Raw genomic sequence first — 24,977 nt, 5'->3', positions numbered from 1 at the left:
ATATAAGATGAAGAGGCAAACTAAATCACTGCAAAAGGTTCCTGAGTTATGACGCTTACATTATTTGGTAGTTTTGGTATTAGAAATCTAAGAATGAGTGTTATGTTAGTTAGATCAGGACTTATCTGGAAATAAATGAATTTCATACCCCCTAACAATGGGCCTAAGTAGACCTAACCCTGTATAATGCAAATATTATTATTCTCATTTGACAGATGAGTAAACTGAGGCTCAAACAAGTTAAAAAGATTTTTAATGGTCACAGAGACTATTAGACTTAAGATTTAAATGAACCCACATCTCTTGACTGAAGCCCTAGTGCTCTTTCTGCCATATTTCTCCCATTTCCACAAATATTAACATTCTACAAAACTCCTAATTTGTTCTTCTAAGAACTAGATTTATAAAGGGTATGTTGTTCTCCAGTCTTTTCAGTCTTGTCTGGCTCTTTGTGATCCCATTTGGGATTTTTTGGGGGGAGGGGAAGGGGGAAAGGCAAGGCAACTGGGGTTAAGTGACTTGCCCAAGATCACACAACTAGGAAGTATGTCAAGCATCTGAGGCCCGATTTGAACTCAGGTCTTCCTGACTCCAGGGCTGGTACTCTATTCACTGTACCACCTAGCTGCCCCCATTTGGGATTTTCTTGGCAAAGATATTGCAGTGGTTTGCCATATCCTTCTCCAGCTCACTTTATAGATGAGGAAACTGAGGCAAACAGGAGTAATTGACTTACCCAGGGTCACACAGCTAGTGCCTGCGGTGGGATTTGAACTCAGGTTTTACTGACTCCAGTTCTGGTACTCCATCCACTATGTCACCTAGCTGACCTTATAAAAGGCATACTATTGCCCTAATCTAAATCTCCTACAAGTTCACAGATTCTTAAGGATGATAACTGATTTCTAAATAGATCTGTTAATGTAACAAAAATGCAACAGTATTTTATTTCATACTATTCAAATTGCACTAAAACCACACTCTCCTGGATGGTTGAGAGATCTTTGCAATTTTTAAACCAAATACATCAGTAATTCAAATGAAAGTATATATTAAATGTATTTTCTTTAATAACTGTATCAACTTAATATACTGATTACACAATTGTTCTTCAAAACAAAGGACTCCCAAAGTTCATACTTTAAGGATTATTTTGGTAATCGTTCATCTCTAAAAGGCACTGTGGCACAATGGATAGAGAACCAGGTATGGTTCTAGGTCTAAGACCTGCCTCTGAAACATACTGATTATGTAATCTTGGGCTAATCATTTAACCTCTCGGTGCCTCAGGCAACCATCTAACCCTAACTGCAGGAACAGATGTCAACTGCATTGTTAGAATCAATTTCTTCACCAGAAGATCCCTATACCAGTGAAATCACAGATCCATTCCAAAACTGCTAGGATGACTCAGTGGTACAGTGGATGAAACAATGAGGTGACCTGAATTCAAATCTAGCCTCAGACACTTACTAGCTATGTCACTTTAGGCAACAAGGCATTTAACCTCTTACTAGCCTCAATTTCTTCATCTGTAAAATGGGGATAATAATAGCACCTATCTCCCAGGGTCGTCATGAGGATCAAATGATATAGTAACTGTAAAGCACCAAGCACAGGCCCTGGCACATAGCGGGAGTTATATGTTGTTGTTGTTCAGTCATTTCAATTGTGTCTGATTCTTCATGACCCTGTTTGGGGTTTTCTTGGCAAAAAGACTGGAGTGCTTTGCCATTTCCTTCTCCAGTTCATTCCACAGATGAGGAAATTGAGGCAAACAGTGTTAAGAGATGTAACCATTTAGTACCACAGCTACCAAGTGTCTGAGATCAGATTTGTACTTAGGAAGATGAGTCTTCCTGACTCCAGGCTCGGCACTCTATGCACTGCACCACTTAGCTGCCCCTGGGGAGCTATATAAAAGCTACACATGATTATTGTTTTTAAATGCATCCCATACCAGTTATTAAAGCCATCAGTAATAAAGATATAATGTACTTACTTTGTATTATCATCTTTCTCATCATGTGGTTTAACTGGAGATGAAACGACTTTGGACAGTATCTCATTTTGATCTCTCTAATTAAGAAACAAAACAAGTATCATAAGTATATTATACAGCAAAAGTATGACAGTAGTTCTAACATGGTACCAATCTAAGTAGCCATTTTCACTTGGTAGGTGATCAGGAGTAAATCATTCACTGCCAATGATCACTCAAAGAGATAGATGAGCTGGAGCATGATAAGATGGTTCCCCCTACCTGCTGTACCAGAGAAAGCTTGTTAGCAGCTCCCTACTGCACCCCTCTACCAAAATGACCAGATACTCCACTGTAACAATAAAGGTGTAGAATATAAAAGAGGGAGGAGATTTGGCAATTCTGACTTTGTCAGAAGTGGCTGTAGCTTCCCCAATCATGTGGATGTTAATACTATTACATTTTACTTTCAATTTTGTTTTGGCAAATTCATATTAGGCCTTATGTCAAGTGAGTAAATTATTTGGGACAATGTCAGGAAGGGAAGCAAGAATGGGGCTCCTAGTTGGTATGGACAATACAAACCAAAAAGAGTAATGAGGTTTCAGGGGAATTAATCTATACTCCTAGAGAGACACACATAACCTGAGGAACTAGGGAATGTATTCAGAAGGAAGTTGACTGTTCATGCTCAATTTGCATTGAGCTGGGGTATCTCAATCTTCAAAGGTCACCTTGTAGCTTACTCATATATATATATATATATATATATATATATATACACACACACACATATATATATTCTACAGTAGCTAATTTACCATATAAACCATTCATCTAATAATGAAACAATTGTCCATGACTGTTACCAAACTCAAGGGGGAAAGGTGTTAAAGAAAGAGGGAGGCAAATGTTTTACAATATTAAAAAATTGTTCTAAGTCCAAATTAGGATTTTGCACTACACAGGCTAATTATAATATTTACTTACTATTGCTTCCTCTGCTTGACGAACCAGTTCAGCTGTTTTTGCTTCAAGTTCTGCATTTAGACGTCTAAAATGTACAAAAAAACAATTAAATTAGGATTTAATGAAGTATCTAATGGAAATGATCAGAAGAAAACGCTAAAATTAGATTAGCTTATGATATCAACAATGGAAAAGACTGTTGCACCAAAATGTAATCATTTAAAAAAATTCCAGGGGTGGCCAGGTAGCACAGCGAGTAAGAGCACTGGCTCCAGTGTCGGGATGACCTGGGGATCAAATCTGGGCTCAGATACTCAGCACCACACCCAGAAATAACTGGCCGTGTAACCTCGAGCAAGTTACTTAACCCCGATTGCTTTTAAAAAAAAAATTCCAAATTATTTTGCAGCTCCATAAAGAAGACATTATTGCCAATTTAGCAGAAAAAAATGAGATGCCAAAGATTTGGTATTAAAAATATTTGATTCAGAAAGTACAAAGGAGGCATCAATCCCCCCCCCAAATCTGCATTTATCTCCTCAAACATTCTAGTGTTGAAAAAGTCAGTAATAAAGCATTTATTAAATACTTACTATAGGCCCAGCACTGTGGTATGTACTGAGGATACAAGGAAAGGCAAAAAAACAGACAAACCTAAAAACCAGGCCCTCCCCTCAAGGAACTCACAGTGCAATGGAGGAGTTAACAAGAAAATAACTATATACAAAATAAAGATATAGAGATAGATAGGTATGATCAATTGGAATCACTTTACCACTAAGAGGGATTGGGAAAGGCTTCTTTTAGAAGGTAGGATTTTAACTGGGACTTGAAGGAACCCAGTGAATGAAGGGAGAGAACTCCAGGCATGCAGCCAATGAAAATGCAGGGAGCTGGAAGACAGGAGTATCTTGTGCAAAGAACAGCAAAGAGTTAGTTTTGCTGAGCTGCTTTTTTTTTCTCTTTTTTTTAAAGCATTGTTATAAGAGATGGATTGATGGATAGGAGAGGAAGGATGAAGAACTTAAAAACTGAAGGTATTATGAAAAAAGAGATCAATACATTTTAAAATTTGCTGTTATAATAGGTATAACTATGAAAGTGTTCCATATTTAAATCTATTTGTCACCTCCGAGATCTGTAGGTTCCCTCCAATGACTAAGATTACAACACATGCCATCATGGAAAAAGTAAAAGCAAGAGAACCATACTATCAGGAAAGGAAGATTGAAGGCCCTCATTCCCAAAGTGACTGTGTGTGCTTCTGTCAACCTAGACCATCTATTGTGGGCACTGAAAAAAACAGCAATATAAAGTAATTTTTTTATACTGCAGGGCTAGGATTCATTATAACTTTTGATGAATGTACCTAGCAATTGAACAACAAGCATTTATAAGTGCCTTCTTTGTGTCAGACACCCTGGCACTGGTATACTTTGTACATAAATGATTAATTAATAACTGTTGGATTAATGCATAGATAGCACAACTATGCAGTACATGTGCATTACTAGAGATCTGAAAGAATAATCTACAAAGGCTGTTATAAAGTTACACTGGGAACCTGCCACAAGAATTTCCTTCCAGTTTACAGGAGGCACTGAAACAGGGCCTAAAAAGTTGTAGCTATACTAGACAGTAACCATGGAAATGACTGATTCAAGTCTTCAAAACCAGCATTGAAAGGATTCAGGATTCGAAGTCTTCACAACTTATTTATTCAGTATCAACTTTCAAAGGTACCACCGGTAGGGGTGGGAATCATTACAAGTTAGGGTCAAGTCTTCCCTAACACCTCCAGAATCAAATATAAAATCATCTGGCATTCAAAGCCCATCATAACCTGCCCCAGCCCATCCCCACCTTTGCAGCCCTCTTATAACTTAAGCATCTTCTTTACACACAGTGGGTGGTTCAGGAGCCCTGGCCTCCTTGTTTGTCTATGAAGCCCTCCATGCCCAGACTCGGGACATTGTGTCTGGCAGCCCCCCAAGCCTAGAATGCTCTCCCTCATCTGTGCCTCCCGGCTTCCCTGGCTTCGTTCAAGTCCCCGCTAAAATCTCACTTTGTACAGAAAGTCTTTTCCAGGTCCTCCTTGATTCTAGTCCCTCTCCTCAGAGGGTCTCCCCAATTTACTCTGCATCTTGCTTGTACATAGTTATTTGCTTATGGTTACCCTGTCACCTCACCCCCGCCCCCGCCCCAATCGAACTGTGAGCTCCTAGAGGGAAAGAAGTGTCCTTTGCCTTTCTTGGCATCCCGAGATCTTGGCACGGCTCCTGGTATACAGTAGGCGCCTAATAAATGTTTATGGACTAAAGTTCTCAACTGCGAAAGTAAGACAAGGAGGACAAGTCGGATGGAATGGGTGAGGAAAAATGCAAGCTAAAGAAGATATTCCATCTAATCACAATAAAGCGGGAAAACCAAGACACAACGGCGTCCCCTCCCCCGCCCCCAGACCCAAGGGCGCTCCTTTCTTACAGATACTCTTCCTCCTTGCTCTGAAGGTCTCTCAGCTGCTTCGAGGTCCCGGCGGTGTCCCACCTCTGAAACAAGACAATCACCCTTCAGATGCGATTCCGAGGGATGCCCCCCAAGTCCCCCACCCCTAACCCCAACCCCCTTCTTGGCTGCAGCCCGGGAGTACCCAGGAGTCTGAGCTGGCAGAAGCGCCAAGAGGCTGGTCGACCTTCCAGGTCTCCATCTTCCGAGAACGCGTCGCCGTTACCAAGGCGATCGGTTATTTCTCGCGAGAGTTCTCCCGTCGCCCCAGACCGGCTCCTTCCCGCCACTCCTACCCCGACGCCTCCACCTCCTCCTTCTGGGTTCTGGGCTCTTTTGACTGAGTGAGGTGGAGCTGGTGGAGATGCTCCAGCCTGACATGCGAGCAAAGGGTCGCCGCCGCCTCAGGAGCTTCTCCATATAACCCGGGCGCTCTCCAGACCTGTTAACAGTGCGCCCGGCTACTCAAGACACAATTTCCCAAGACTTTGTATTTTGTTACTTTAAGGTTAAAAGCAACCAAGTGAGGGGAGGAGGAACTAGAACCTCGGAGAGTTATTTATTTCTAGAGCGAGAGAAGTGTAAGACCTGGATTCCTGCCCCCGTGGACCTTACGCTGTAACCGCCACGAGGAGACGTGAGCAGGTGCAAGAAAGAGTCCTTTGGGCAATCCCTCCCGTGCGCGTAACTGCTTCACGACGGGCTGGGGGCGGGGCAGGGGGCACAGAAAGGAAGGATGCTAGACATACATTTAAGCCCATGTGCATTCTCAACATTTCCACCATCACTTCCTAAATTTGAACAAATTTAACTCAAGAGCCAGAAGAACTCCTGCACACCATATACAGAGTAGACAAATAAAATTAAATTTATGGCTAAACTGTTGGATTTGATGATAAAGACCAAAGAAGTGCAGGGAGAGATGGGATAAGTGTTAAATAGAAATTTCAGAGGGACGTTAAGAGGATGTCCGACTTCAGGTGGTCTTCGAAAGAGGGGAAGATTATGATGGTGGAGGAGGTGGGGGACTGAGGGAGAGATCAAGGAATGGTATATGGAAGTAGGAATGAGCATGTTGGTGCAAGAAAGAGACAGTAGTAACCTGTTTGACTGGAGCAGAGTTTGATTGCTGGGAAATAAAGAAAAACAAAGTTGGAGAGGTAGGGTGAGGCAAGATTCTGGAAGGCCTTGAAAGCTAGTAGAGGAGTTTGGATTTGATACTGTCAGTCAGAAAGGAGATATTTATGTTCTTGAACAGGGGTGGCAGGAATGAAATGAAAGAATCATAAGACTTAAATGAAGGGACCAGGTCATCTAATATAGACATCCCTTCTATAAAATCTCTGGCAGGTGGTTATTCGTCCTAGGCAAGAATAGTAAAAAAAAAAAAAAGCTAAGGATAATAAATGGGCTTTTCAAACTGTGCTATGGTGGGGGAGGCAGGTGGAAATGGAAAGGGCAGATATTCACAGATCACAGTGAAAAAGAAACAATCCTGTTTTGCATCCATGTTTCCTATCTTCTGACTGAAAATTAAAGAACAAAAATGGTTGAGGAAAATGACTGAGATAAATGAGGAAAGAGCATGAAACAGCTCTAAGTGAGTTTATCACTTAATTTAAATCAAACTAACTATCCCCCAAGGTAGATCACAGATGCAGTTCACAGAATCTTAGATTTGGAAGGAAATTCATAGGTAATCTAGTCCAGCCAACCTGAACAAACATGTGTTCTATAATATACCTAACATGTAGTCATCTAGGCTTTAAGGAAGCCACACCCCCCAAAGATAGCCCATTCCCCTTTCCAATAACTCTAATTATTAGGAAGTTCTTCCTTCCTTTAATCCTACTTGGCCTCTTTGCAACTTCTCATTGTACCTAATTCTGCCTTCCAAGGCAGAGTAGGAAAAATCTAATCCTTCTTACACTTGATGTGCTGTCACAAGTCTTTTTTTTTTTTCTCTAGACTAGACGTTGCCACTTCCTTTCAGGAATTCTCATATGGCATGATTTCCAGGTCTATCAGGGGTAGCTAGGTGTTGCAATGGATAGAGTGCCAGACCTGGAGTCAGAAAGACTCATCTTTCTTGAGTCCAGATCTGGACTCAGACACATAGGCACTGTGTGACCCTGGGCAAGTCACTTCACCCCATATGCCTCAGTTTCCTCATCTATAAAATGAGTTGGAGAAGGAAACAGAAAATCAAACTAGTATCTTTACCAAGAAAACCCCCAAAGTGGTCACAGAGTCAAACACAACTGAACAACAACAAAAGCAAGGTCTCTTTTTTAATGTAAATATTATTTTATTTTTTCCAATTACACATGAAGATAGTTTTCAACATTCATTTCCACAAGATTTTGAATTCCAGATTTTTCTCTCTCTCCTCCTCCTTCCCCAAGACAGCAAACAATCTGACATAGGTTTTACATGTGCAATCATGTTAAACATATTTCTACATTTGTCATGTTATGAAAGAAGTAGAACAAAAGAAAAAAAACAAATAAAGTGAAAATAGTATGCTTCAATTTGCATTTCAACTTCATCAGTTCTTTCTCTGGATGTGGATAGCATTTTCCATCCTGAGTCTTTGGGAATTGTCTTAGGATCATTGTATTGCTGAGAAGAGCTAAGTCTGTCATAGTTGATTATCATACAATGTTGCTGTTACTATGTACGACATTCTCTTGGTTCTGCTCACTTCACTCAGCATCAGTTCATGTAAGTTTTTCCAGGTTTTTTTCTGAATTCTGCCTACTTACCATTCTTATAGTGCAATAGTATTCCAGTACATTCCTATACCACAACTTGTTCAGCCATTTCCCCATTGAGGGACATTCCCTCAATTTTCAATTCTTGACTACCATAAAAATTGCTGTTATAAATATTTTTGTACATGTAAGTCCTTTTCCTTTTTTTATGATCTCTTTGGGATACAGACCTAGTAATGGTATTGCTGGATCAAAAGGTATATATGGTTTGATTGCTCTTTGGGCATAATTCCAAATTGTTCTCCAGAATGGTTGGATTAGTTCGCAACTCCACTAACAATGCATTAGTGTCCCAATTTTCCTACATCTTCTCCAACATTTGTTATTTTCCTTTCTGTCATATTGGTCAATCTTATAGGTATGAGGTAGTACCTTAGAGTTGTTTTAATTTGCATCTGTCTAATCAGTTATAATTTAGAGCATTTTTTTTCATATTACTATAGATAGCCTTAATTTCTTCATCTAAAACTTCCTCTTCATATCCTTTGACCATTTGTCAGTTGGGGCATGACTTGTATTCTTATAAATTTGACTTGGTTCTCTCTATATTTTAGAAATGAGGCTTTTATCAGAGACACTGGTTGTAAAAATTGTCTCCCAGCTTCCTGCTCTCCTTATAATCTTGGTTGCATTGGTTTTGTTTGTGCAAAACTTTTTAAATTTAATGTAATCAAAATTATCCATTTTACATTTCATAATATTCTCTATCTTTTGTTTGGTCATAAACTCCTCCCTTCATTGATCTGACAGGTAAAATATTCCTTGCTCTCCTAATTTGCTTATGGTATCCCTGTTTGTGTCTAACTCACATATCCATTTTGACCTTATCTTGGTATATATTTGGAGATATTGGTTTATGCCAGGCTCACCAAAGTGGTCCTCAGGCCTAATGTTGTGCAAACCTGGTCTATACCTAGTTTCTGCCATACCATTTTCCAGTTTTCTCAATAGTTTTTCTCAAATAGTGAGTTCTTATCCCAGAAGCTGGAGTCTTTGAGTTTATCAAACAGTAGATTACTATAGTCATTTACTACTGTGTCTTGTGTATACCTATTCTGTTCCACTGACTCCGGGCCCAGCTTTTTATATCCACTGCACCACCTAGCTGCCACAGAGGATACAATATCGAGCAATCATAGCTTGTCAAAGTCTTTTTTTGGATGTTAACTATCCAGCAATCAGGGAATTGAGACAGACAGCCCATGCCCTCAAAGAGCTTTCATTCTAATAAAGGAAGATAGTACAAAAAGAGGAACTTGAAAGGTTGGGTGACAACGAGAATGTAGAGATGGAAAGTGAAAGACCAGTCAGAGCTGGAGGACCCAGGGACAGAGTTTAAATTTATGGAGGAGTTGAAGTATAGGCAGCATGGTAGGGAGATGGTTGGATGTAGGAAACTGTTTGATTGGAGGAGAGGATTATAGTTTCTGGAAGTTTATTAAAGGAAACAGAATCCTCCAGCTCAAGAACTGCTAGTGCAGTTCAAAGTTCCCTTTGGCATTATCTATAACTTGAATAAAGGGAAACCCCCAAGGAGTCAACTAATTTGCTCTCCACTCACCTTTGTCTTTCGAGGGAGAAATTCCTCCATTGAGGGACTAGAGGAGCTTTTCAGTTTTCCAGGTAGTCATTGAATTTCCTTAAAACTGCTTCAGCACCCAGCCAAGGGAATAAACCTGAAAAGCTGACAACTCCAAGCTTAGGGCTTCTGTTTAACTGAAAAAAGTGTAATGCTACTGATTTACTAAAAGAATTTACCATTGCCTCCATGGCTGGAAGGTAGCAGAGACTTGGTTTGTTCAGTGAGAGAGTGAAAAGTCTTAGAAGAGGAGTAGGTGATGGGTGATGCAAACTACTGCTTACCAGAGACCAGTGGCATACAGGCCTACAGTCCAGAATATTAAACCCCGTGTCTGGGGCACATGGACTTCCCTAGTTGTCTAGGTTTCTGTAGGTGTGTGTACAGTCTTGCTCATGGACATTAGCAGGATAATGTGACCTGGCTTTAGAGGTGGAAATCATTCCTGCTATAACAGTCTATTAGGTAAATTTTACATTAGGAATATTTTTATTTTTGTCTTCTTATTAAGTAAATTTTCATATTTAAGAGTTAATGATATCATTTGAATGATTTGTATAAATAGAAGCACACTGATGGGAGTTTAAGAACTATAATTAAGTGTTGTATCCACAACCATTACCCCTAGGACTCTAAAAGTCTAGTGGTACACTGTCAAACTGAGTGCAGGCAGAAAGAGTAAGCCAACTCCAGACTAGGAAAAAAGAGAGTACCTGGGGAGAGTTAGAGGTCAGTTCCCAAGATACAATAGCATGAGAGATTTTGACAGTGCTTTGCCATAAACTAGGAAGTATTTATCTAATTTGTCCCCTTGAGTTGCCAGAGTAATAATCCTCTGAAAACTTTCAATGATCTTATTAAAGAAAACATGGAATATGGGAGAAATGATATAGGACTAGAGAGAGGTATAGATACTGATTTTTTTTAAAAAGAAGACTCATATAATAGGATTACAGATAAAGGGCTGGAAGGGACCTTTCATTTTAACTCAATTTTCTCATTTTACAGATGAAATTGATGATTCCTACAAACTGTACTTTAATCAACTTGACATTCATCCCAGAAAATTTCATTAAGTATAATGTAAGCTCCTTGAGAAACTGTTTAGTTTTTATCTTGGCATCCCTAGAACTAAGCACAGTACTTTGCAAATAATAGGCATTTAATAAATGCTTATTTAATTGAATCAAATTCCAGAATAGATTATTAAACAAATGGTTTATAAGCACTTAGAAAAGGAAGTGGTAATCACAAAGGGCTAACATAATTTACTAAGAACAGTCTTACATCATATCCTTTTTGATAGGGTTACTAAACTATAGGTCTACATTGAAATGCTATAGACAATGTATATCTGAATTTCTGTAAACTGTTGTAGGATATCTTATACACAAGATGGAGAAACTTGGATTGTTACTGAAATCAAATCCACATGTTGTGATAATGGGTGAGTCCTTCAAGAGTGTAACTGATTAGAGAGCATAGATGACCAAGGACTAAACTTGTGAGGATACTTACAGTGAGGAGGTAGGAGAAATAAGAAAAGGCAGCAAATAAGACAAGAAAGTAAGAGAAACATAAAAAGACCACAAAAGTGTAATGTCTTGGAAGCCAGGGGAGCAAAGAACTTCAGGGAATGGATGATCAGAAATGTCTGTGGTAGGGGAGAGGTTGAGAAGACAAAGAATGAAAAAAAGTCTATTGCTCTTGGTATTTCAGTCACTTAGAGTGAAATATTATTAGAACCAAAAGTAACCTCCAAAACCAACTAGTCCAAACTGCTCATTTTACAAATGAGGAAACTGAGGCCCAGGGAGCTAAAGGAATTTGCCCAAGAGTACACAGATAGTAAATAGCAAAACCAGGTTCAAGCCCAAGCCCTCTGATTACAGATTAACTAGTTCAGGGGTGGAAAACCTGCTACTTGGAAGCCACATGTGGTCCTCTAGGTCCTCAACTGCAGCTCTTTGACTGAATCCAAACTGGATCGAAGGGTCACGATTGAGGACCCAGAGAGCCACATGTGGCCTTGAGGCTGCAGTTCCCTACCCCTGCACTAGTTCATTGGTTTGGCATTCTTTAAAATAATATAAAACCATAAGCCATATTTCTTGAATTTGTATTACAGAACGTAGGATAACCATTCCATAACTAATTCTCCTTTAATAATTGATGATTATTAGCATCAACCAACGGCCATATTCAGACTCCACTAGGTTGACTTCAAAGATCAAGGTCAGATTAGGTCATAGAGGAGTGCTTTCAATCTTTAGTCCTTTGATAACAAAAGTGCTAACAACTTAATGTGCACAATAGTTGTAAAGTTCCAATAGTCAAGCTTCTTTGACCAGATTTTTAGTACCAAAATGCTTCAGATCTCAGCTCTTAAACAGATAATTTGTGTTTTCCAGGCTACTAAGATAGTTCTTGTTACCTTCCAAAAGGGATAACGCTGGAAGTTGTAGACACAGTTGGTTATCTTGAAAGCACTTACCATCTCTTATGATGTTACCTTTGAAAAATAAATAAATTTTTAGGAATAATGTTTTTTCAGATGAATCCAAATGGAGTTTACAAGGTCAAAAATAGTCTTGTGTAATTCAATTTCTGGTTCATTTTATTTTTACAATGTATTACATAGATTTTAAAATTCGAAGCACCAGCCATTTATGTTTTGATAGATTATTTAAGAATAATGAAAATGTTTCTGGTTTTTCAGGGGATTTTTGTTTGATTTTTACATTTTAATTTGCTTCAATAACATTTGACTATAGAGAGAGGTAGCAAATAAACAGGAATTAAGGATTTTATGTAATTCTTGATCCTCTGTTCCATTAAAGTTTTATCACCTTGAATTTGATCTGAACTGACATTACTAGTTGGCAGCTGATTCCAATAATATAGAGCTATTTGACAGTTAAAAAAATTACTTACCTTAAAGCAAACTGACCATAGTAAGGTACAGGTGGAACTAAGAGAAATTTGCCTCAAAAGCGGCATTAAGCAAACAGCACATTGGAAAAATATGAACATCTAAGACTCCTTTGATAGTGCTTGTGATTAGAACTTCATCATATTGAAGATAAAAATGTTTTTTAATAAAAATGACATAGTAGCATATCATAGAATCTTGGAATGTTAGACTGGAGGAGATCTAGTAGTCCACTCCGCTCACATAACAAATAAACAAACCGGGACACAGAGTGTTTTTCCATTAATTCTCCACAGAGTCTAACTACATACTTTAGGCTTTCACTTGTTAGTTTAGTTTTTTTGCTATATGGTAGGCATTTTTCTTGGGGACCAAATTGAGCCTTTGTGGGGAGAAGAGAATGAATAAATCTAGATTCAAGGGCTATTTCAGGCCACATTTGGGCTGTTAATATAACTAGATCTGAATTTGTTAAGTAAGTGAATTAGGCTTGGATATACAATAAGACAAACAATAATTCAACTCATAATTGACTCCTGGACAGCTAGGTGGTGCAGTAGATAAAGTGCCAGGCCTGGAGTCAGGAAGAGTTCAAATGTGACCTCAGACACTTAGTAGCTAAGGAACCCTAGGCAAGTCACTTAATCTCATTTGCCTCAATTTTCTCATCTGTAAAATGGCTGGAGAAGGAAATAGCAAGTCACTGCAGCATCTTTGCCAAGAAAACCCCAAATGAGGTCACAAAGAGTCAGAGACAACTGAAATGACTGAATCATAATAACAAAAAATTAACTCCTTGTCATTCAGATGAGATATGCTTGTTTAAAGACATGAATGTAATCAAAATTAGCATGTAGGTTCAAATATAAGCTTTTGGATATGGATAACTGAGCCCTTCAATAGCAATACTGCCCAATTCTCATGTCATTGCTAAAGATTTCTCTTATTTTTCCCCATTTTAATCAGCTATCAATTATCTTTATTAACAAAGAGTTATAGGTGGGGTAATTACAACTTGTTTACATTCTATTTTGATTCTTTATATAGTTTTTTCAGCAGATTTATCTTGCTAATTATGCTTTCTTTAGACAAATTTTTAAAATAGTTTCTGAACACATAATAATAGATCAGTAGGAATGAGCAACTTAGATGGTGTAGTGAGTATGACTTTCAATATAAAATATATGAAGGATAATTTACATATCGCTAAGTAGAAAGTTGACTTTTCCAAGTATAAGATGAGAATATATATGATAGATTTTATATTTTTAAAATTCTACCATTAACTTAGCTTATTTTTTGCCTTTTTAAACATAAATTTTTATTAGTATCTTTTCTTTTTATATCATCTGCATTTCACACTGTATCCCTCCTTCTAGGCCCTATCAGAGAGCTTTAACTTATAATCAAGACTTGTTTTAAAGTGAAAGAAAAAAAAGTTCTGCAAAACTAACCAATGTTTCAGAAAAGTCTGATGTTCTATGCAAAATCCATATTCATGGACCCCCACTTCTGCAAAGGATTTGAGGAGGTGTCTATCTCTTGTTTGGGGCCGGGATTGATCAGGTTTTTTTTTTTGCATCATTCAGTTTTGATTTTCTTTTTATTATTATTACCATTTCTATTTACATTGTTGTAGTCATTACATGTATTGTTTTCCTGGTTTTGCTTCTCCACTTTGCAGCAGTATGTAGGACTTTTCATCATGTTTTCATCATGTTAGATACTCTTTTCTTCATGTTCATCCTTTCCTATAGCATAATAAAAATACTTTTACAGGTACCACAGTGTGCTTAGCTGTTCCCTAATCAGTAAGATTCTACTATGTTTTTACTTCTTTGATACAACAATAAAGCACTGTTATAAGTATTTTGGTGTATATTGGGACTTTATTTTTGTCAATAACCTCTGGACATATGCCTATTCAGAAAGGTTGTATCAGTTCACCTTTCTACCATCAATGCATTCATTAGTGTGCCTTGTCCTTCCATGAGCCCTCCAACATTAACTATTCCCATATTGTGTTATCTTTGACAGTTTGTTGAGTGAGAGGGGAAGCCTCAGCATTGTATTGATTTGCATTTTTCTCATTATCTTCTAAATTTAACAAATACATCAGCTTCAATTTCAGTCATTTTTTAAAATCTAGATTTCTGGTAAATCAAATTCACAGTGCAGTTTTGCTACTTTTCTCCAGTAGTCCAGATGAAATGGAATTATATTCAGTGATAAGACTTTTTCTCTGTTTCTGGGCTTGCTTTCTGTGAAGCTTTCTAGGGGAGCTAGGTGGTATAGAGAGTCAGGAACACCTAAGTTCAAATCTAGCCACACATACTTCTTACTAGCTGTGTGACCCTGGGCAAATCACCTAATCTCTGTTTGCCTCAATTTCCTCAACTGTAAAATGGGGATAATAACAGCATCTACCTCACAGAGTTGTTGCGAGGATCACATGAGATATTTGTAAAAGAAACACTTAGCACAATGTCTGGCACAGCACAGGTACTATATAAATGCTTATTTCCTCCTTGTACTGTATGCCTTTTCAAAATAAAACCATAAGGAAAATACAAATCAGTTTTGTGACAGTTTGTAATAAGAATTTCAAATGATTTGGGTCAATCCAAATAATAGACAAATGGGCAGATATTCATTTCAACCATATCTAGAAGTGATGCCATCATTAATGATTCCAAAATTTTGCCCAAGGCTCTTTTAGCTAACTTTAACTTAAAATCATATACATATAACTACTATGTATCTAATTATTCAGAAGTAGTTGGAGATACTATAGAGCATATAGTATATTCCTTATGGACACTTTGAGATTTTATTTCTGGCATTTAAAAAAACGTTTCCCCCACTCTTTCCTATTAATGTAGATAACTTCTTCTGTACCTTCTTGTCCATCATAAAGATCATACAGCAAGAAGGGACCTCAGAGACCCAGTAATTTAATCTTCATTTTACAAATGAGGAGGCTGAGTTCATGGGACGTTAAATGATTTGCTTGAAGGCACAGTAGTAAATTGTCAGGGATAGGATTTGAACCAAGGTCCTCTGATACCAGAGCGATGCTCTTTCTCAGCTCCATAATGCCTCCTATACATACTTCCATAAAACCCCCAGAGTATCTATCCAGTGTGATGGCAGCCTTCCAAGTTCTTTTCTAGTCTAACACTGGGGTTGTTATTCTTTCATCTTGCTACACAGAGTACCTTCTTTTCCAGTCATATGTGTGCTTAATGATGGCTTTTATCAAATCTTTATTCAAGTCATTTTTGGTAATATGATGTACCTACTTATATCCACCATGAAATTAGTGATAATTTCCTCCTTCAAAAGATGAAGAAAATGATAAAAGGAAATGCTATTCTGGACCTGATTCTGATCCACAAGGAGGAATTAATGGAACTATTGGGGGGAAGTGACTGATACATCTTTTAATTTATGATAAATTGTGAGGGGAAAGTTTGACATGTACCCTAAATTTAGGGACAGCATATTTTATAGGGATAAGGAAAAGTATAGTTAACTATAGAATCAGGTTTACTTTTGTACAATTCCCATTTTTCAGTGTCAATAACTAATTTTAACATGCCAGATTAGGGCTATTGAAATTATATAGTCTCTCCTCATTTGGAACCTTTTACTCAAATTAAAAAGGTCTTGAGGAATAGTGAGAAGAGGGCTGAATTTGGGAAAAGGGAACTGAAGTTTGAATGTGATATCTCCAGCCAAATGTGCATACCAACTGGACATGTTAGCTGGGTAGTTTCAGAAATAGTTCTTCACCGTCATGATTATAACATATCCAATTTTGAAAGAATAATCCCTTTAATGGCCTATCTCAGGGCCAGGAATTGTTAGCAATGTAGATTATGGGAAAATCCAAGCCAACACTTTAATTTCCAATACAGGTGTAATTCTCCAATAAGGAGTTAATGTGGTTTCATCAGGAAGAATTTTCCCTTGCATACTTCATATCACATCTACTTCCATAAATGCCATATATAATGTTGAGGACCACAGGCCAGTGAGACTCTGACCCTGATGGCTGAATAAGCGCCCTCAGGCAGAGGGCTGGCTGCCAGGCCTGGACCGGTCCCCATCCCCCAGGGAATAGTTCAAGCACGCAGGTGTAAGGGTTGGATCCTTGAGATAAGTGGGGTGTCTTCGCTGCTGGCCTCAGAACACTGTGGTGCACAATGTCCACAGGGGAAAGCCATTAGGAAATGTCCTATAAAAGGTTTGCACTCAAGACAATAAAGGAGACTCTCTTTTCCACCACTCTTTGAGTCCCCATCTCTCCTTTAACTCGCAGCCTCTGAGTAGATAGCACTCTCAGTCCTGCTGGGGAATAGCAGGACTCTCAATGCTCTCTCAGCCCTGCTGTGGTACGGCAGGGCTCCCCACATTCTCTCAGCTCTGTCACAGAAGGCAGGGCTCCCTGCCTTGGCCCACCAAAGTATACAAAAGTCATGGTGACATAGCGGATAGAGAACTGACCCTAGCTGCAAGAAGGCACAGGTTCAAGTCCTACCTCTGGCATAGACTGACTGATTCTGGGAAAGTCACTTAATGTCTGAATTCCCCATGTAGAGCAGGTATTGGTAGGGACAAGTATGGGAAGTTCCTCATCAGGAGCTCTCTACACTGATGAAATAACAGGTCTGGTTAATATTCATGCACATATAAACACATGTATGTGCATATGTGCACATACACACATGTAGAAACACAATGTATGTATATACATGCAATACGTACATGTGCATATATATGTGTACATACAGCAAAATATGCAGAAGCCAGCTTGTACCAATTCTTGAAAGCTGATTGTTAAATTTTCACTGTAAATATTTACACCTTGGAAATCAGCAAACACTCCAAATAAAAGCTTGATTTGTTGTTGCATTGATTTCTAGACTTATGAAAATGATAGAGAAAATATTAATGACACAAGCTAAACCTAAGCAATGTCTTATGGTTGTTTTTTTTTCCTTTTGGGGAGCCAGTTGTAAACATTTACCAGTACACACTTACACATCACTATATCTATAACAGATGAATATTCGTATATATACATGCTTAGCTTCTGTCTTATTCTAATGATAAACTACTACTACTAATAAGAATAACAACAACAGAACAAAACTATGAAATATACTTAGCTTGCTACCCAGAGCTTTCCCCTAAATAAAATCCAGTCACAGACTAGGCAATCACGTGCCTTGAGGATGGTGCCAAACACAGTGCTTGGCACATAGTAGCCACTCAATATTTATTGAGTGATTATATTATTTTATTATTATATTATATTAATTATATTATATCATATCATATCACATCATATAATATTATGTCACATCATATTATATTATATTTATTATATTATATTAATTATATCATATTATATTATATCATATCATATCATATCATATCATATTATATTATATTATTGAGTGCTATAACTCATCTACTTATAAAACAAAACAAAAATATCAGGACCAGTCACATTCAGGTACTCCGAAGACTTCTGCAGGCAATAGTTAATAAATGTCTCCTTGTTTTGATTTTTGACCAGGTCTGTCACACACGAACAAACTAAGATTCTAATCCTTAAATCTGGATTCCAAATTGCACATGACCATAAGGGAGATGTCACTTCACACTTGGTGAAAAGGATTATGTCTGGGTCTTAGAACTGTAACTTATGCATCTACTTTATAAGAAGTAGAGTTTCACTTTGGCAAGGCAAGAAAGATAGCCAGATACTCTAGTCTATCACAGTGATATACTTCTAGCTTTGTTCATCTTCCAAACACTCTATTAGTTCACATCTATACTGGCTAATAGTTTCATTATCCTGTTCCTATTGACCAAACTGGACAATACCCAATAGAGGAGGCACTGCCAGTCAATTTTATAAAGTATTGATACATATATTCATGAGGTGAATGCCTATATAGGGGAATGAGGTAGGTAGAGGAATACAAGATGTTACAGCTGAAGAAAGACCTTACAGATCATGTAGCCCAACCTCCTCATTTTACATATGAGGCAGCATTTTTGAAAGTGACATCCCTGATCAGCATCCCTAGATCACTTTACATATGCCAGCCCTGGTGAAGAATACAATTTCAGTTTCATAGCTATTCCAATCACAAATGGTTTTTTTTTATATTCTGAATTTGTGATCTTTTTTTCACAAGCAGTAATCTCAAAATGTAAGTTTCTTAAGGGCCTAGAGAAGTCTTCATCTGGCACTTCTTTGGGAAAATCTCACTCTTGACAGTTTCTCTAGCTTTCTGAAATCAATTAAAATGTTTGTATGTTGAAATCACCTAAGGCATACTTGGTTTTAAAGAAATCATTAGATACCATACTACTGTTAAATAGGCACCTATGAGATCCTAGATCCTTTTGCTTAAAAGGCTATAATCTTAAAAGTGAATTAGCACACATCCTCTTCTCACCATCCATTTATAGGTTTTAAATGCAAGTTGTTGAGATCTGAAATAGTTGAATTCTTTTTACCAGAAAATTCTCTGTTTATTAACCTAGCAAATCCTAATTTGGCTTCAGAGTTGTAAGCTTTAGTCCTATTTATTCATCATGCAGAAAAACTGAAACAATCAATTAAAGTTGCCCCCTGCAGCATTTGGACAGATGGTGTAATCATTTTTAATTAAACATGTATATCAGATTGATGGAAGGGATGTATTTAGCATGGTACATAGTCTGTGATTATCAAGATTCCTCAAATCTTGGCATATAGCAGGAATTATGCTTGATATCCATTCCTTTTGATTGTTAACATGGCTTCTAGGATAACTTTTTTATTATTTTATTTTTTTGTATATGCAATTAGCCACCTACATCATAAACTTTAGGTAGAGAATATTGACTATGCCAGTGAATAGATAATAAGGAATTATGAGATATTGTTAGAGCCTGGTTGAAGGGATGTAGGAAGTGAAGGGTTAATGGCTAGGACTATCCAGCAGTCTATATAAACTGCTAGAGAAAACAGAAGAGACCATTAGACGGCAAGCAGGGATAAAACCTAAACATCGGAACCAAGTGATCAGGCACAAGTGTAAAACAATTACAAACAGAATGGAGAAGAAAAATTTCAAACAAAGGGCAGGAGAAATATAAAAACATGGAAATTGTTGCAGAGAAGGCAGAATCAAAATCAGTGGCTAACCCAGCAAAACTGAGTATCATGTTTCAGGGGAAAATATGGTTATTCAATGGAATAGAGAACTTGCAAGCATTCTTGATGAAAAAAAGAAACAGAATTGAAATTTGACATTCAAATACAAGAAGCAAGAGAAGCATGAGAAGGTAAACAGGGAAAAGAAATCACAAGGAACTTGTCGAAGTTGAACTACTTACATTCATACATGGAAAAACGATAATTGTAACTTATGAAATTTTTCTCAGTATGAGAATAGTTGAAGGGAATAGAAATGTATATATAGGTATAGATACATATATATGTCTTTATAGGAGGGTATATGGCTATATGAATACATATGTGAATATATGTATATATATGTACAGGTATACATGGACAGAGGGCACAGGACGAGTTGAATAGGAAGGGATGATACTTAAAAGGTGAAATTAAGAGGTGAGAGAGGAATATAATAAGAGGAGATGGGGAAAGATAGAATGGGGTAAATTATCTCATATAGAAGAGGCAAGGGAAAACTGTTACAATGGAGGAGAACAGGAAGGTAAAAGGGAATGAGTCAACCTTATTCGCAATGAATTTGGCTTAGGGAGGGAATGACATACACACTAAATAGGGTATCTCACCTTACAGAAGAGTAGGAGGGAAGGGGATGAGAGGGGGGATGATGGAAGGGAGGGCAGGCTGGGGTGGGGAGGGAAGTTGGAAGCACCCACTTTTGAAAAGGGACAGGATCAAAGTAGAGAATGGAACAAGTGGGGGTGAGATGGAGGGAAATAGTCAGTCTTTCACAATATATCCACTATGGAAATGTTTTGCATAACTACACATGTACAACCTATATTGAATTGCTTATCTTCCCAGTAAGAGTGGGTGACGAGGGAGGTGGGGAAAGAATCTGAAATTCAAAGTTTTAAAATCAAATGTTTAAAAAAATATATTATTATTAGTATTATTTTACATGTAACTGGGAAATAAGATATACAGACACTGGGGCATAGAGATCCACCATGCCCTACTGGAAAGTTGAAGGGGAATGGGGGAAGATACAGGAGAGAGCAGATTGGGGAAGGAGATATTCAGTGGGATCTCTGTTTTGGGGTGGTGGGTAGGGGAAAAATGGGGAGAAAATTTGTAACTCAAAATCTTGTGGAAATGAATGATGTAAAATAAAAAAGAAAAAAATTAACTATAAAAAGAAAAAAAATCAGTGGCTAGAGGAAAGTACATAAAGCAAAGTCACTATGGAGACAAGTTGTCAAGGTCTGTAAAGCCTGAAGTCCTTTCTGACTGACAGAAAGTCATGGCAAACACATGCAACCTTATATCTTAAAGGAGAAACAATATAGGAAAATGGGATTCCAGCAGGTGCCATGGGAATTCAGGTGTAGTACCATAGACAATGAATTAATATTAATGCTAAACTTAGATGCATCAAATGACATAGCATCTAAATATTTGAACGAAAAATTAAATGATTCACAAGGAAAATGGATAGTAATAGTAGTTGATGACTTCAATGTAACCCCTTTTTAACCTAGGTAAGTCTTTTTTTTTTAATGAGCAATCGGGGTTAAGTAACTTGCTCAAGGTTACACAGCCAGTTATTTCTGGGTGTGGTGCTAAGTGTCAGAGCCCGGATTCGATCTCCAGGTCATCCCAACACTGGGGCCGGTGCTCTTACTTGCAGAACCACTTGGCTGCCCCTAAGCAATTGAGGTTAAGTAACTTGCTCAAAGTTACATGGCCAGGTGTTTCTGGGTGGGTGCTAAGTGTTGGAGCCTGGATTCGATCCCCAGGTCATCCCGACACTGGAGCCGGTGCTCTTACTTGCTGTGCTACCTGGCCACCCCTAACCTAGGTAAATCTAACAGAAATAAACAATAAGTTAAGGAATAGAATTTTAGAAAAGTTAGATATGATAGACTTTTGGTAATATTGAATGAGAATAGAAAGGAGTGTACATATCCTAAGTTAATTATGGTACCTTTACAAAAATTAACAACTTTACAAATGCAGAAAATTAGAAATATTAAACATATCCTTTACGGATTGTAAAACAATAAAAATTATATTCAATAAAGGAATGCAGGTATGACTGAATCTTCTTTTAGAGATGTAACTTATGAGTGTATAGAGTTCCTTGTGAAGAAACTCCATCTATCAACACAAGTCAGCAAGTATTTTGCAACTTATAGTCTTTAGGAGTTTCCTGGGGCACTGAGATGGTAAGTGATTGAGGTGGTAAGTTCAGGGTCACATAGCATATGTCAGGAGTAGAACTTGAACACAGGTCTTCCAGATTCTAAGGCTAGCCCTCTAACCTCTGTGTTAATTTGCTTCTCACTGAGTATAGGACTCATGCTAAATGTAGAAGTTGATAAAATTAAAACCTGAGGGAGAAACAAAAAGCAGCATATACAGGGTTGGTCAAACCACTGTTGCTACTTCCAGCACCTCCTCCTCTCAGACCTTAGAGGAGATAGAACAGAACCCTGAACCTAACAGTCCTGGGAAGGGCAGCCACATTTAATGAAGGCCCAAAAAAGAACCTTTTGACCACCAAACTCCTTGGCACAGTAAAATGACTCAACATCAAAAATAGATATGATTTAATGAATGGAAATGATGCTAAAGAAAATGCATTGCTTGCTTTTTTTCCTTCTCTCTCTTTCTGTCGGCGCTTCCAGTGGAGGGACCGCTGTCTCTTCGCCGGCGCCATGCCCGCCCTCAGACCCCTCGTGAAGCCTAAAATCGTCAAGAAGAGGACCAAGAAGTTCATCCGGCACCAGTCCGACAGATATGTCAAGATCAAGAGAAACTGGCGTAAACCAAGAGGCATTGACAACAGGGTGCGAAGGCGATTCAAGGGCCAGATCTTGATGCCCAATATTGGTTATGGAAGCAATAAGAAGACAAAACGCATGCTGCCAAGTGGATTCAGGAAGTTTTTGGTGCACAATGTCAAAGAGCTAGAAGTCCTTCTGATGTGCAACAAATCTTATTGTGCTGAGATTGCTCACAACGTTTCCTCTAAGAATCGGAAAGTTATTGTTGAGAGAGCAGCTCAGCTGGCCATCAAGATCACCGATCCAAACGCTAGACTGAGGAGTGAAGAAAATGAGTAAAAAGCTTTACACACTTTTATTTGTGTTAAATAAACTCGTAAACTACTAAAAAAAAAAAATGCATTGCTGCTGTGCCTTAAGGATCATTGGGGATTTTCCAACGCACTTGCTCCTGAAATCTCCTAAATGTGTTATTTCTCCTTCTTAGAATATAAATTCCTTAAGACCAGGGACTGTCTAACTTTTCTACTTGTATGCCCAGCACTTAGCATAGTAAGCATGTAAGAATGTTTTTTCATTTATTTCTTTATTCATTTAATATACATTAGGACCTTTGTTAGTTAAACCAATGTTCACTAAATAATGTTCCTGGACAAAAGAAGCATAGTACTAAAATTAAAGCTCTTTTACAGTTTTTACAATGATTGTACTATATTATGGCATAGAATGTATACTGTTATGTTTTTAAATACACACACACACAGAAGACAAGATAGAACACTCCATACACATGGAATGTTTGGAATTGTTGAGCCAAGGGATTGTGCTATTCAATATTCCCCTAATACATGATTTTATCCAAAAACCTATTTTTGTTTGGAGTTTTTAAAAAGTAATTCAATCAATATCTTTTTATTTTTACTTCATCTTAATTTCCCAATATAGTCATCATCTCTCCTACCTTATAACAAAGAAACAAGGTTCCTTTGTGAGCATTACAATGAATGAACAAAGAGCAGCTAGGTGGTACAGTAGATAGAGTGCCAGGCCTGAAGTCAGGAAGACTTATCTTCATTAGTTCAAATCTGGCCTCAGACACTTACTAGTTGCGTGACCCTGTGAAAGTCACTTAACTCTATTTGTCTCAGTTTCCTCATCTGTAAAATGAGCTGGAGAAAGAAATGGCAAACCACTCTATTAACTTTGCCAAGAAAACCCCAAATGGGATCATAAAGATTTGGACACGACTAAATGAGCAAACACTGTGAATCAGGGCTTGATTTATTGTTTTGTTGTTTATCTATACTTAAAAAGTAACGAAAAATGTTAATGCAAATTAAACTGAAAAGTGTGTCAAACATAAATGTATATTCATATATATTCATAAACATATACATGCATGAATACATATGCATTTATACACATATGTTAGACACAAAAATATATTTTTGGTCCTAACCTATGTTTTATCCATGTGGAAGCTGATGTGTTGGAATTTCTACCATTGATATAGATTATAACTAACTATAACTGTAATTTATAGTCTTTGACAGTTTCCTAGAGGCATTAAGAAGCTAAGTGATTCACCAATGGTCACAGGCCAATTATATGTTCAGAGGCAGAATTCAAACCCAGTTCTTCCTAACTCCAAGGCCGTCTCTCTATCTGCTACATTACGTTGCACAATATATAATTTTAGATATAATTGTACTTACAACACTTGTCATGTAGGGCCTTGTAAGATAATGATTTCTGTGCATGTTTTAGCTCCTTTGTGAGCTGTTCTGTCAGCCCCACCTACAGGTGCAGAAGTAGCCAAGGGCAACAGCATTAATCATGCCATGAAACAGTTTCTGATGTCAGCAGGATGGCCTCATCTGGGAAGAGCTATTTGTAGCAAAAATAGTTCTGGTTGTAAAGAAGCAGCAGAAGTAAGTTATACTAAGTCAACAGTTCTCTTATCTCCTAGGTTGCAAGCAGGCAGGGGCCAGAGGTAGGAGGAGTAGCCAAGATCTGGAAATACAGGTTAGCACTACTGGAGTCTCAGAATAGGAAAGACATAACAAAACAAGTGTGGTCTGGTATGCCATGCAAAAGAATAAGGATCCAAAAGACAAAGTAGTCAGGCATAGACTTTTGTCTAAGATTAGGCACTGTTGACCATCCCCTCTTCTGGACTAGCACAACATAGCTCTTTCTTGGCCAATCCTTATCTGTCTCCTTTGCTGAATAAATATCCTTCTC

The 24,977-nt window shown here is 37.9% G+C and overlaps 1 protein-coding gene and 1 pseudogene across 3 annotated transcripts in view; one reads left to right on the top strand and one right to left on the bottom strand.

The window, feature by feature from the left end:
* The window catches only part of TEX9 (testis expressed 9), a 73,555-nt gene extending 67,351 nt beyond the window's left edge, over positions 1-6,204 (bottom strand). Inside the window, exons 1-4 of one of the 3 annotated variants that reach the window (XM_069098117.1) lie at positions 5,601-6,204; positions 5,435-5,499; positions 2,972-3,035; positions 2,003-2,079 (exon numbers count right to left, since the gene is read on the bottom strand). In XM_069098117.1, coding sequence (XP_068954218.1) covers positions 2,003-2,079; positions 2,972-3,035; positions 5,435-5,499; positions 5,601-5,657 — 263 coding nt within the window. In that variant the 5' untranslated portion in view covers positions 5,658-6,204. The remainder of the gene's footprint in view (positions 1-2,002; positions 2,080-2,971; positions 3,036-5,434; positions 5,500-5,600) is intronic. The other 2 variants (XM_069098116.1, XM_069098115.1) reach the window with 2 other exon arrangements.
* A 16,388-nt stretch (positions 6,205-22,592) lies between these two features.
* On the top strand, positions 22,593-23,131 carry LOC138168506 (large ribosomal subunit protein eL32 pseudogene; annotated as a pseudogene).
* The last annotated feature ends 1,846 nt before the right edge of the window (positions 23,132-24,977 follow it).

This window comes from Petaurus breviceps, unplaced genomic scaffold (assembly GCF_028583685.1).
Source record: "Petaurus breviceps papuanus isolate PSGF00001 unplaced genomic scaffold, PetGlider_PUasm1.0 37, whole genome shotgun sequence".
Classification (NCBI taxonomy): Eukaryota; Metazoa; Chordata; class Mammalia; order Diprotodontia; family Petauridae; genus Petaurus; species Petaurus breviceps.
The sequence above is the reverse complement of the archived record's forward strand: the minus strand, read 5'-3'. Positions and strand labels throughout refer to the sequence as shown.